This window comes from Capra hircus, chromosome 2 (assembly GCF_001704415.2).
Source record: "Capra hircus breed San Clemente chromosome 2, ASM170441v1, whole genome shotgun sequence".
In the NCBI taxonomy this organism is placed as follows: Eukaryota; Metazoa; Chordata; class Mammalia; order Artiodactyla; family Bovidae; genus Capra; species Capra hircus.
In genome coordinates, this window is record NC_030809.1 from 13,375,723 (window position 1) to 13,390,108 (window position 14,386).

Here is a 14,386-nt window from a genome sequence, read left to right on the forward strand (position 1 = left end):
CACACACAGTACCTGTTGTTGAGAATTGTAGTCAAAAAGTCCCACAGTTGCTGCTGCTGAGTCCACAGGTACCTGCGTGCCTGAATAATCAAACTGAAGAGGCTCCATGCCCACATGTTCCATGGGGTCCAAGGGGACACTCTGGGACTCCATGTTGGAGAAATCCTCCACAGGCTTGGCACCATTGGTGCTGGTCAGCTGGGCTAAACCCTCAGAACCATTCTGGTTTGGACCCAGAAGATCCACTTCATTAGCAGAGTTCTGGCAATTACCAGGGGTACGGCTAAACAGAGAAAGTAAAGGGCATTAAACCTTATTTTAAGTGGGGATGGACACTACACCAACCTAAGTTTAAGGACAATGTCCTTAACACAGCTTATTACCAACAGTATTTAAAACTATTTTAAAAAATGACCAGAGACCCTTTATGGTGCTTACACGTTACATCCTATAAAACGACTCTTCTCTTGCTTGCCTTCCCACAACCCACCCCTTAAAATTTACATTAACTGCTATTAATTTACCATCTCTTTTACCAAGGGGCCCAGATGGGAGGAACACTGGATGAACTGAGGGTGGAAATCACTCCCAGGTAGTAAAATACAGGTAGTAAAACATGCCCCCCAAAAGCAACATCCTATTCTTTTAAACAGTCAATAGACAAAGTAGTTTCTAGGGAAAGTTCCACATCTGAGAATAATTCTATTCAAAAATAAATTTTTAATAGGTGAAAAATCTTTGTTTGTATTTCCTAAGTACCACTGGCCAACGATAAAACTGACTCCCCTTTTTCTTTCAAAGAAACCAGAATCAAACCATTACAAAACAGTACAAAATAAATTCACTTTTTAGGATAAGCTCCTGCTAAGGAGTCAACTCTAAGAATTAAAAGTAATATGAGGATGTAATTTATCATCTGAACCAGGACACTCCTAAGAGCAAAAAAGGGCAGTATTAATAAATATCTTGGGACAGAGGTATAAACAAATACTGTCCTGGGCAATCCAGGACACATGATCACCCTATGCAAAAAGACAACAGAACTACCTAATTCTAATTCAGATCAATATTGAATAATATTATATTCTAGTCAGGGAAATATAGCCTGTGACTACATTCTTAGCCTATAAGAAATCCTACAGCTGGTACAAATTAAAGCTCTTGTAGTTCCTCAACACACACACACACACACCCTACTACTACCATCTGCCCTGGAGTCAAATACCACAAAACAAATACCACAAGCTGCTTGAGATTCAGGATGGAGGGATACCCAAACTCATCTTAAAGACCTGAGGCAAGGGTTTATGCTGTGACTCACTTCTTACAAAGACTAATTCTTTACATCCATGAGATGCAAAAATTAAGTTTAGGAAGACTAAACAAATTAAACATTGTTCTAAAAGGAATGACCCCCCCCAACACACACACACAATATTTTAATCTTGGCTTTGCAGATTATTAGGATAAAGGATGTTGTGTGTGTGTGTGTTTAGACACACATTAGCTTTAGACTAAAATTATTAAAAATTAAATTCTCTACTGGACATCAGTGACTGAGGATAAAAATCCTTAGTCAAAATTTAGAAAAAAATTAAAACTCACATACCATCATGTAACAAAGAATACTTGCCAAATGTGGAAGACAAACATGGTATCATTAATACCGTGCATATGAAAATTACAGGGTTAAAACCTGCAAATCAGTTATGACCAGAGATGGAATGAGAGGCCTCCATGGAAGGAATATGATTAAGAACAAGTCACTTGAGCTGTATCTCTGGCTCTTCAAAATGAAGAAAACGATACCTGCCTACCTCAAAGGGAGCTTATGAGTCTCAAGTGAAATAATATTTAACTGATCTCAACTGTTTTTCACTCTTCCTTAATATGCCACAGTAATATGACACACTTCCATTTAGTAACCATGATTTCTCCCAAGATAATGATTTGGGAGAAATCCCAAGGTGCTCATCCAGGTGATTTTGAAATTTGAGAATCAATGAACTGATCTTTATGAAATCATTCTGCAAATTATAGAGCTCCAAAAAAATGGAAAGTCTATTGTTTTGGCAAAACATCAGCTATGGACAGATCTTTAAAAGTTTCACCTTAACAGTTCATACAATTTTTGTGGTATGGCCTACACTAGTCCCAGTTGTTTAAAAAGACACGTAGAGAGGGAAAAAGAAAACTAAAATCAAAATAAAACGAAATCAAAACAAAAACCCATAGTCCCCACTCAAAAATCAGAAGTGTAAAACATACAAACCTAAAATCTTTGACGTCTGCGTCAATCCCATTCTGCACTGGTAAACCATTGGTCTTGTCCATCACATCACCCTCCTCCTTCAAATCTCCTAGCTTATCTCCATCAAACGTACCCTTGTTCTTCTTTTCACCTTTGTCGTTTTCATCACTGTCTGCATCCCTTGGGCCCTGTTTAAAAAATAGCTTCAGCTTCACTAATCATCATCAACTAATAATAGCGGGCAACCACCATGGACACCGGACTACACTAGATGCTAATTAGAACAGGATAGTATCCATGACCTTTCAAGACATTACAATCTAATTAACAGACAACACAGAGGCAGGAACACTGCAGAAAGTCTTGCCAAATGGGGGAGACAGACATACATTTATGTTACAGAGTTTTGGACAGTCTTATCATGCCCAATGTCCCACCACCCCATTTTTTTTCCTTTCTACCCAAAGCCCAACCACAACTTTGTATTTCTTAGTTCCATTTCTCTACTCTAAAATCTAACTCTCTAGAATAAGCACGGTTCCAAATAATCCCCAGGAATTATAGCTAATATTATACTTGGGAAGTATTAAGCCTACAAAATGAATTTCCTACTTCTATTGCCTATGTAAACTCCTCCCTTACTTCTGAATATTGAATTAAGTGTGATCTAACATCATTCCAATTCAATTACTCTATACCCTTCATGTTGGGATATATGCCCTGCCAATTTGAACCACCACCACCCCAATTCCACCCAATGTCTCACTGCTTACTGAAACAATAAATCACTAATCATCCTTAACTTGAATTTTTTAAATCCTTCAAAACATGTTAAATCTAACTGAAATTCTTTCACAAAGAGTACTCTAAGTGTTTAGTTGGCATCCACTGCCTGTCCATACATACCAAGGATTACATGGGAGCATATTAAGGCAAATCATTGATACAACAGAGTTTATCTCTGAAGTACTTCAAACTAAAAAGACTGAAAGACTGGACCTAAATGGACTGATGTGGTGCAAAGCACACCGATGTCCTGTTTTTTAAAGAAATTAAGTCTGTCTCCTCTTACCAACAATCTAAGTTAAGACATGGACTTTTAAAGCAAATGTGTCTTGATTTTCAGAATGAGAAGGTTTAGTATAGTGACTTGACATGGTATAGCAAGCTGTGCAAAACCTTACCCAAGGGTTAAATAATTTTTGCTTTTCTAAGACTAGAGAGAGGTAAGTAATCTTGCCTGTCTCCATCACTGACTTCTGATTTAAGAAAGAAACAAACAGACCTAGACCAAAAGAAAGTTCCTGGTAAAAGGTAAGATCCAATCAAAAGATGATGAGAACTACCGCTCAGCATCTCCAGTCACCACAACCAAATTTCAGTGGGGAGGGTGGGGACCACAAATGGAAGATAAAGCAGCAGACACAGCTGTGAATGGGTTGGGTAGGCCTGCAAATGCAAAATAAAAAGATGCTCTTAAAGTAGTTCTTAGCCACCCTCACACCGGAAGACTAGACACCGGGACACTTGACAATCTTAGACCTTTCAACAACCAATTCAAAGCCCATTTTGCTTTTAAAACCACCCTCTACTCAAAAGTAACACAGAAAAAGAAAGACTTCATGGCTAATACGAATAAAGGAATATAGACCAGAAGGAATTTAGAAAGGATATACCACTTAGTTTCATGTAGCAGCAAGATGGTAAACTACAGTTTTGGCAGCACATGAGATGTAACTTTCACATGTTCAAAGTGTAACACTGATACTGGTTTGAAGAGTAAATGAGAGCTAATTAAGCATGACACTGAGATCCCAAGCCAGACAAAGTATCACAGGATTCTAAAGACAGAAAGAGCTTTCAAAATGTCCAGAAATAAAGGTATGCTCCCTCTTCCTGCAAAGGTAAAACTGACAGAAGCTATGTAGTAATTTTCATATCCCCAGCACTGAATACACTACAGGACAGAAGTTCAAAACATAAGATAAAGAAAACAAAGAAAAAAAGTCCTGCAAAATTGAACTGCTAAAATAAGGATCTTCCCATTCTATTTATCATCAGGTAAGTGTTCAAGAGATGGTAATGAACAAGTCCACCTGAATTAGATACCACTAACATCAATAATTTTTAAAGGTATTTTAGGACTATCCCACCAACACATTTAAATAATCTTCCACAAATCTACAAATCAAGTCACTGGCTCAGGAGCGGCAGGCAGTTCAGTTCCAATTTCTCACGAGGAGTTCAAACAGTTTACAGGAAAAAAATGGTAAGGAAATGCAATAAAGCAGCAGTAGGAATTTTCACCAAGCAAATAATCTGGGTATAGAAGAGGCTCACTCACCAAATCAACATTTTTCATGATCCTTTCTCAGTGACCCTTCACAAGGGCTTGCTGAGAAGCTACTCCCCCTGTAAGCCAACTGCCCTGACCTGAACACTTAGTCACCGATATCTACTTTCTCAATTATACTGCCAAGGGCTAGATTTTCAAAGATGTCCCTGGGATGGGCTGGTTTTTGTCCATGTTATACAGTCTATTTACATAAAATAGTTACCTAGTTTTCTACTCCGACTAGGCTATTAATGCCTCAGCAAAACACAGAACAGGCAGGATGACTTCCATACCTGACTTGGATGGGTTATAGGGGATATTTCTATTAGGCAAAAAATCATGAAGATGAACATTTATGACGTGTACTTTTCTGTACATGGGTCATAAAAAGTTTTAACAAATTCAGTAAATCAACAAAAGCACTAAATTAAACCAGTTGACATGAAGTCTCATTTATGAATGATACCAAGAGCACAAGTGGGAAGCTATCCTGTCTAAAGTCTGCTATTAAAAGAGAATATAGAATACAGAGTTGGGGATCATAAAAATGGTCTCTTGGAAATCTGAGGACCCTAGTGAGAGAATAAGACTATATTTGGGCTGCTCTGTTTTATGGAGTTGTAAAGGTTTTTTTAATGTTTAAGGTAACGTATTCTTTTAGGAAAATACTAACCCAGATTGCACAGAACCTACAGTCTATCTCAACTGTTAACACTTACTGGACTTTGGACAAGTCATTAAACCTGAGTCTGAGTTGTCTTATCTATAAAACAGGGATCATTTTGTTTAAAACAGAGTAATTGTAAACATCAATGAAATGATGTATATGTAAAAGTTTATTATAAAGTAAAAAACACTGTGTACAAGTATGACACTAGTGAAAACTATGCACTGGGAGAGTGTTTCTTATGTAACATTGTGATATTAACATTAAAAATGAAGGCTCCCATTAAGTGGTTTAACTCAAATAAAAGTGTACAGCCAACCGGCCCTCTCAGATACACTGTCCTTTGCACAGTGCAGTGGCTCTATGGTTGGTATCAAACATCACAATCTTTTAAAAATTTGCAAGTGACTGGGCTTTCTCGAGAGATTCTAATTTAACTTGTCTGCAGAAGTTCCCACAAACCTAAGTTTTTCTTCCAATAAGCACTCACAGTTGAGAACCACTATGGTAAGTCGCTTCAGTCGTGTCCGACTCTTTGCGACCCTATGGACTGTAGCCCGCCAGGCTCCTCTGTCCATGGGGTTCTCCAGGCAAGAATACTGGAGTGGGTTGCCATGCCCTCCTCCAGGGGATCGTACCCACCCAGGGATCAAACCCAAGTCTCTTATGTCTCCTGCACTGGCAAGCGGGTTCTTTATCACCAGCGCCACCTGGGTAGCCCAAGAACCACTAAAATTAAGTCCAAATAAGCATCCTAGAGACAGGAGTTACATTTTTCTTTTTTGTCACATACTGCCCAGTGCAAATTAATACTAAAAAGCCTATTAACTAAATGAAATAAAAAACAAAGATGGATTAATAGCATCCTCCTGTTTTAGGCTCTCTCTAGATGAATTTCAATTCAAAACTGTAATCCAAACATAGCCCTCAGACAGTGCTCAAAATGCAAGAAGCCAAGCCCACTCAAAATCCCTAGAGTAGGGCCAAGGAGTGTTCTTGAGAGATCAGATGACAGACCGTAACATTAGAATATGTTCTGTTGCCTCATATCGAAGAACTGAGAGAAGAGCTGAAAACTATGTACTATGGAGATCAGAGTCATTCAGTCTAGATCACCTTTCTCAAAAGTTTCATTTTCTAAAAAAGGGAATGAATATATCAGAGAATATTAATTTGGAATGAAGTCAGAGAAATGAGAACTTAAATTTTCCTGTTACTGCAGAGATTTTACCTCAAAGCTCCATGTGGCAGAAGTCACAGTCAATAAGATAAGTAATTTTTATTTTTTCTCAAAGGACTATTTGTGTATTTGCTTGATAAACCAGTCCAAAAACTAAAATATTGGTTTCCCTGTGTACACTTCTCAATTTTTCACAAAATGCCACCCAAAACCAAAATGTCAACTTTCCTTAAAGTTCAGCAGTTTTGGCTTCACTAGTAATGAAGAAATTTCAAATATCTAAAAAAATGAGTAAAAGTTTGAAATTACTAGTCACGAATTACTTTTAAATTAATATATTAAATATGATACTATTGGGAGAAACTAATAAACAGGACAGTGGAGCATATACTATGGCTAAAAGATGTGAAATTAGAACACTGAATTCAGCTCCCACTGCTTCCCTTCTAAACCCTTCTCCTCACTGACAAATTTTCATAGGGACAACATCTACTTCAAAGGATTGTTTCAGGTATTTAAACAAGGCAATTCATGACTGTGCAATTCCTTTTAAAAGATTCTTAAAAATATTTTATCCAATTTTGCCCACTACCTTTCTCAGACTCAACCAGTCTCACTCACCTCTACTACCCCTAAAGCTTCAAACTTGCTTGATACCTTATGTTTCCCCCCTGGAAAGACTATGGCTTTCATCATTAACCCCTCTGTCCCAGTAACTTTTCTGAAATATCCATACACAATCAAGCCACCAACTAGTGTGTGTGTATGTGTGTGTGTGTGTGTGTGTGAGAGAGAGAGAGAGAGAGAGAGAGAGAGTCAGTCATCTTTGACTCTTCACAACCCTAGGGACTGCAGCCCATTAGTCTCCTCTGTCAATGGGATTTCCCAGGCAAGAATACTGGAGTGGGTTACCATTTCCTCCTCCAAGAGATCTTCCCAACCCAGGGATCGAACCCATGTCTCCTGTGTTGGCAGGCAGATTCTTTAACGTTGAGCCACCAGAGAAGCTCCACCACCTATTATTACATTTCATCAAATCTGAGGCACCATCAATTTATAAGACATATCATCTTATGTGTTGCAAAGAAGGAAACACTGGCAATTAAAACATACTCAATTTCAAAATGAACAGAAGTTGGGAGGTATGCAATTTAAAAACAGTGGAGCATGGAATATACCATGCACTGTGTATATGACACCCAATTCCTGGTGTGCAAAAAAATAAGAAAAGTGTTCCCCTCTGTTGTATTACCACCAAACCCAGCAGGAAAAAGAGATGAAAACCATAAAAGGTTTTCTGAAAGTTGCATGGCTTTTTTTTTTTTTAACTTTTTATTTGGTCAGTGTCTAAAATCTTGTCTAAAAGCTTGACATTGCAAAGCAGAGCACAAAGATTTCTTGTTCAAGGGAAGCTCAAGTCTGAAGGGGCTCCATCCTGAGATAAAAGTTTCTGAATTGAAATCTTCCAATAAAACTATATTATCAGTATTTATGATACTTCAATTGTATATAAATCATCTGTGGGTTGTATAAATCAACTGCAGACTTTGAGTCAATAGTCTGGAGTTGAATCTGAGAGTTGTCATTTCTAATAAGCTCCCAGATGCCAATAATGCTACTGGCCCAAGGACTACGTAACCCAAGATTTTATAAGACTTACAAAGTATTTTCATATATTATATACTACATAGCCATATGAATAAGACTTCCTGCAAATGAAGAAATCAAGGTCCAGTTAAGACTCAAGTCCCTGCATTACATTACACGAAGTTTTTAAACAAAATCTACTGAAACAACACTGACTGCCTGAAACAAATGCACTGGAAACTTGAAAAGCAAGTTATCAAGTTTTGTGATCTAAGTGAATTGCTATGAGTGTGCACGTAACCTCCAGGTCAGAAAGCAGCCAGTCTCTACAAACAAGCAGAAAGGTCTTCCCTATATATATATATATATATATATATTTTTTTTTTTTTTTTCCTAAGAATCTTTCCACCCAATGCCTAAAAACATAGTAAATACATACGACTTTATACCACCCAAAACCATGCTTTGTTTTATTTCGGGGTGTTTGAGCGGGCGGGATAAGGGGATGTCTTTAACCCAGGAATAAAGGAAATAAATCAAATTTAAAAACGTGACTCTGACTTAACTGGTATTCTGAATTTTCCCATTATTCTGAAAACTGCTACCCTGAAGTTTCTGATTCATACTTGGAATACTACCAAAAACTTCCAGTGGGTGCTGAGAACAAAACACTGCTGTCGGATTCTTATCATCAGCATGCAAGCACTCTTATCACAAAAGCCAAAATGACTGAGTCCATTTTTATATTCTAAATGAACTTAAGAAAGGCTCAAGAAAGCTAGACAGGGTTAAATACTTCATTCAAGCTTTAACCATAAAACAACTTTACTGAAAATGGAAAACCAATGTGATTACTTTAGTTCTAAACCCCTTTAACTGAGCAGTTCATTAGAGTCTGGTACTTGATTTGAGATGTACATTCATTATGCCATTAGGGATGATGTTTTTAGCTCTTGGGGGTTTAAAATGGAGCTTCTCTGAGGCTAACCAGGAGAAATGCTGGTATGATCACCTAAAAAGAAAAACATCTGAATGCTCTAATCCATAAACCACCAATGACTACTCTTTAGAAAAACTATATAATGAAAGCAGATATTCTGTCTTCCTTGGTCTCTGAACTCAGCGCTCTAAAAGACAAAATAGATTTTTTCTTCAAAATAAAAAAAGGCTCACCTCTTTCCAGATGTATGCATACCATGACAACCAGAAAGTGATTCAGGTTTCCATGACCACAGCTGTGGTCAAATGTCACCTTAACCAATAGACAGACAGCAAAACCAAGAGAAGCACAAGATCAGCAGGAAACAACCAAAAAGCTGATAAAGCAGGTCACTGATCCCAGTTCTCCATCCACTATAAGATTAGATGTGCCAAAGTGATGGACTGACGTCACTGGTCAGTCTTCCTGTATCGCCATTTAGGTGCAACTTAAGTCAAAATACAGGATAATGTTTCATTACACACAACCTTCCTTCTGAGAAACTGGAATACAGATTTGGAGAATTTTCATTTATCTTTATGCAGACTTCAGAAACTCAGTAAAGCAGATGCTTTTTAGAGAATTCAATTTTCTGACCTCTATCTTGAGGTCTTAGCTTCCCCTGGTAACAATACTACAAAAGAGCTAGAAATCACCTATCTCTCAAGACAAGTAAGGATAGAAGCCACCTTTACAAAATCAAATAAAGATATGGAATACAAAAGACACATCTTCATCACAGATTAACTAATGAAATAATTGTTTAAAAAGGAAAAAATAATAATCGGCCACAGTGTTTTACCTTTCTCCTACTTCTAATTATTTTTCTGCTTCCTACAAACTTCACGGCTTCCCTCATAACTCAGTTGGTAAAGAATCCACCTGCAATGCAGGAGACCCCGGTTTGATTCCCGGGTCGGGAAGATCCACTGGAGAAGGGACAGGCTTCCACTGGATAGTGGATACCCACTCCAGTATTCTTGGGCTTCCCTTGTGGCTCAGCTGGTAAAGAATCCACCTGCAATGCAGGAGACCTGGGTTCAATCCCTGGGTTGAGAAGGGAAAAGCTACCCACTCCAGTATTCTGGCCTGGAGAATTCCATCGACTTTACAGTCCATGGGGTCGCAAAGAGTTGAAGACGACTCAGTGACTTTCACTTTCACAAACTTCACAGTAACCCAGGCACATGTCTGGTGGCTAATGCTCAAGACTTAGAAGCTGTCCAAAAAAAAAAGCAGCTGTCCACACATGATAGAGAATTCATGGCAAGAATCTCAGAGGTTCCAGTGCACCACAGTAATGACTTAGCTATGACTTTTCTCCTAAGTAAATACCTAAACGTTATAGGCAGAAGTTGTGCTTCCCTGATGGCTCAGTGGTGAAGAATCCACCTGCCAATGCAAGAGACTTGCAGGAGATGTGGGTTCAATCCCTGAGTCGGAAAGACTCCCTAGAGAAGGAAATGGCTACCCACGCCAGTATTCTTGCCTGGAAAATCCCATGGACAGAGAAGCCTGGCAGGCTACAGTCCATGGGGTTGAAGAAGAGTCAGATACAACTTACCAACTAAACCACAACATAGGCAGAAGTTAGAAGGCAGCACTTCCTCTGAGCAAAGTGTACTCAAGATGAGCAAAGTGTGAGAGGTAAGAAAAAGAGGTGAGCTGGGGATAAGTTGAAAGAAGGGAAGAAGTAACACCCTTCTTCCCATGAGACAACATGCAAATGATCATTCTGCCTGATCTCATTCCTCACATCCAAAGGGTAGATCTGTTCTTCCCAACAAGCCTCTTAGGAAGGTTCAAATGCAAGCAGTATTTTCCAGTCTGACCTATGAGCCCTGAACCTATGTCTCTGCAGGGTTAAAAGACCCAGAAACTAATTGGGTCAACTTTGGAACAGCTAGTATGCAAGAGTCAAGACAAAAGCCCCAGTTTGGTCCCTTGCTCTTCCTAAATGTTATAAAAATGAATGAGCCTGTTCTGGCTTAATTCCTCAAACCAAACTTCTAGATGTAAAGCTGGGGGAAATTCAAACCAGCCTCTTAAATAAGCTCATTTCACTCCCCCTGCCCCACTCTTTTTTTTCTTTTTTGGTAGAATCAAAAGCTCCAGCCACATGTCAAGTGTCAATGTTCACTGAAGCATTACCTTCGACATGAGTAGAATAAAGTTAACTCCAGGTGGATTCTGCTTACCTTGGAGGCCACCTGTTAACATTTTCCTGACAACCAAGTCAGCAACCATTCATTTAGTGTCCACTAACATGTTGTTGACACTAAATTAGTTTCAAGTGGAACTGGGAAAATAGAACCAAGCCTCGGATACCTAGCAACAGATGTCTAATGATAAAAATACTAACAATAAATGCTACTAAGATAATAGAATGTAAGACAGTTATAAAGGTAAAATTATTAATATGATTTGCGGCAAAGGAGGTCTCTTAAAATGACTGCCAACAGAAGTATTAGCCCAAAAAACTTCAGGGAGACAGTGCTTTGAAAAGGTACTAATCATGTTGAGTCAAGAGAAAAGTAAGGAAGAAAGAGTTAGGGTGCCTTTTGTGATCTTCCTACCTATGACCTGGAATATGAAACCAGTCAAAGAACACAAAATGAGGAAGATTCAAACAGAAATGCATCTTAAGACTTTTAGATCTGTAAAGTCAATGCTATAAGAAAGAACTAGTCTTGAGAAAGGCTATCGAAGATGCTTGAGGAAGACTACTTAAGACTTAAAAAGGGAAGAGGCTACAGAGATGCTGCTTTGGCTAGAATTTAGCATCAGAGAAGTCAATGGTGATGAATCTGAAAAAATTTGCAACACAGAATTAACAGAACTTCTGATTTCCTGATAGACTGGATATGAGAAGCAAAGTTATTCAAAGAGGGCCAATGATCATTTCATAATTAAAGCTTAGCTAGCAAAAACAAGAATGAACCCATGTTATCCGATCCATTTTAAGGACCCTCAGGTATTGGCAAATCACTGCTCTCAGTTCTACTCCCTACTGACATCCGCCTTCAGCTTTGTGTTAATTCCTTCTCTTTTTGTGTGTTTTCTGGAGGACCAATGAACTGAGACCTAGGTTTCAGTTCTTACCTCACATTACTATAAATGAGTCCCAAAAAAACATCCTTTCTCTATTTTTAAAAAGTTTAGTCATATCTCCTGCTGTGTTTGCTGAGATCTAATTGCAATAAAAGTGTTGTTAAAAACTGCAATTAGTGCTGTGAATATCTAAGGAAACTAAACAGGCATGTTTTTCTTTAGGGGGAAGGGGAAAGAGAGAGAGAGATAGGAACAAGTTCCTCAAGCCAACTTACAAATCCTCCTTTTCTTAGACAGGAATCGCCCGGGGATGAGCTCAATACATACTCCACCATGCTAACGCCTAGTCCCCCACTCTCCGACCGTGGGGACAGTACAGAATTGACCTCACTGTTCACATGGAAACTCTGACCAGGTCTTCTCTGCACCATGATTGGCTGGGAAACTGAATGATCTACAAAAAAGATACACAAGCATGATACAGTGCAGCCAGAGGCTCAAACAAATTACGAGCGATGTCTCATGGATAAACCAATGACTGGGAATCAGGAAACCTGCCATGGTAAATTGAGCCAAAATGTCCTACTGTGTTTTCCCTAAGTATAATATTCTACATAAGCTAATGAAACAGAACACACCCTTCATATATCCAGGACAGCAATACAGTAGTTCACATAACTGGTTTATCTAGCTAAGTGGACAAATTAATGTTTACCCCTTTCAAGTAGCAGAATTCTTTTTAATATATTTTATTGGTAATGTCACTAAAAGGAAATGTGAGTTTACTGCCCTTTTTAAAATAACAACATAATCTGATCTTTTCTGATGACCATGGTCATCTGAGGTTCCATTCTTACACTGCGCTGCAACACAGCACATCGGCTTTTGAATGTTCTGACTCCTTCCTCCCCATCATCTGTCATTTCTTTCTGCTGTCAGTGTGGCTGCCTCTTCAAGTTCTCCCCGTCTCTCTCTTCAGGGGTAGTCAGTCAGAAACGCATCCATGCCCAGTGACTTATTTGGCCCCAACCACATTTTTAGATAGAGCACCCCATACACAGTACACAGGGGCAATGGGAGGAGAAAGAAACATGAACTTCAAATGGCAGGCATGGATTTTCCAATTCCGAGTATGCTGACAGCAGTACAGAACAAGAAGTTGTAGCTGAAATTACAGTCATTTCAACTAAGACCATTCCTCTGTGGCTAGCACTTCAGCAAAAATATTGAAGATTTGATTTTGCATTAATTATGTTTTAATAAATTACATCATATAAGCTCCTTCATGGCAATTATACTACAGGACAGGACACTGCTTGACATGCTTATGTCACTGATGTAAAATTCATGACTTGCCAATTGCTGAGGAAAGGAGCTCTAAGACAGGCATAAATCACAGTACAGATGCTAGATCTAGATTACCTGATGTTCCCCAGGCACTGTCTCGCCATTGATCACCCAGGAATATTCCTTTTGGTCCATCTTTGCTGGATTCATCTGTTTCCCAAAACTTTTTACCTGGCAAGAGCTGCTGCAAATTAAAAATAATAGATGCTTTTAAAGAATTCATAAAGGATGAAAGTACAGCAGTCAACACTTTCTTTTAGACAAGGGTACTGAAGATGCTCACGTGCCCTGAAGGTCTTTAATTACAGTGTTCTGACTCTGCAGACTGTCCTCAGAGCACTACTTTATCTTTCGTAAAAGTCACAAAGAGGCCTAATGCAAGCAGGGCTACAGATCAACCCATCACAATAGAGGCTCAGCTTAAACATCTGGAATTATTCACTTAATCTATGCCAAGATTTTTAAGGGGGGAGGGTGCGGGACTCACATTAGACCTATCAGCTAACTGCTCACTAAGAAGATTCTTACTGAAAAAGAAAAGTACCTACAACTACTGAAAAGGCTACTTCTGCCTACATTTACACTAACTGACCCTACAAAGTTACTCAAGCTTGGGCATTAACTCAGACGCCAGCTATGGAACACTAGAGGCAAAATTTACCTCCTTCATACACAGAGATTCTGTTTAAGCAAAACATTTTCAATACCACAAAGAAAAAATTAAAACAAACAAAAATCAACAAAAAAACCACTTCCTAACCACAACATTAACCTATTCCAAGATTTTGGAAAGACAGATCAGTTATTCCCCCATTACTGGAAGGGAAATTAAAATTTCCTAACCTCAGTTAATCTTAAGAATACTTAGTAATGCCATTAAAGTGACTTCACAAAACACTCCATACTTCCTAGAAATGCAGGCATCACTAGCTTTAAATTAGCTTCAACCAAAGAAATGCAAACCACCCTTCAAGCAAAACACAGTACAG

General features: G+C 38.6%; 1 protein-coding gene across 13 annotated transcripts in view; it reads right to left on the reverse strand.

Moving 5' to 3' along the window:
• PUM1 (pumilio RNA binding family member 1) overlaps nucleotides 1–14,386 on the reverse strand; it is a 123,230-nt gene that overhangs the window by 56,367 nt on the left and 52,477 nt on the right. For 9 of the 13 annotated variants that reach the window (XM_018057310.1, XM_005676742.2, XM_018057274.1 and 6 more), the window contains exons 4-7: nucleotides 13,473–13,581; nucleotides 12,326–12,504; nucleotides 2,273–2,439; nucleotides 13–283 (exon numbers count right to left, since the gene is read on the reverse strand). The exons of 1 other annotated variant lie outside the window; for it this stretch is intronic. In XM_018057310.1, the coding sequence (XP_017912799.1) occupies nucleotides 13–283; nucleotides 2,273–2,439; nucleotides 12,326–12,504; nucleotides 13,473–13,581 (726 nt within the window). The remainder of the gene's footprint in view (nucleotides 1–12; nucleotides 284–2,272; nucleotides 2,440–12,325; nucleotides 12,505–13,472; nucleotides 13,582–14,386) is intronic. 3 more of the 13 variants (XM_005676743.2, XM_013973729.2, XM_013973701.2) reach the window with 2 other exon arrangements.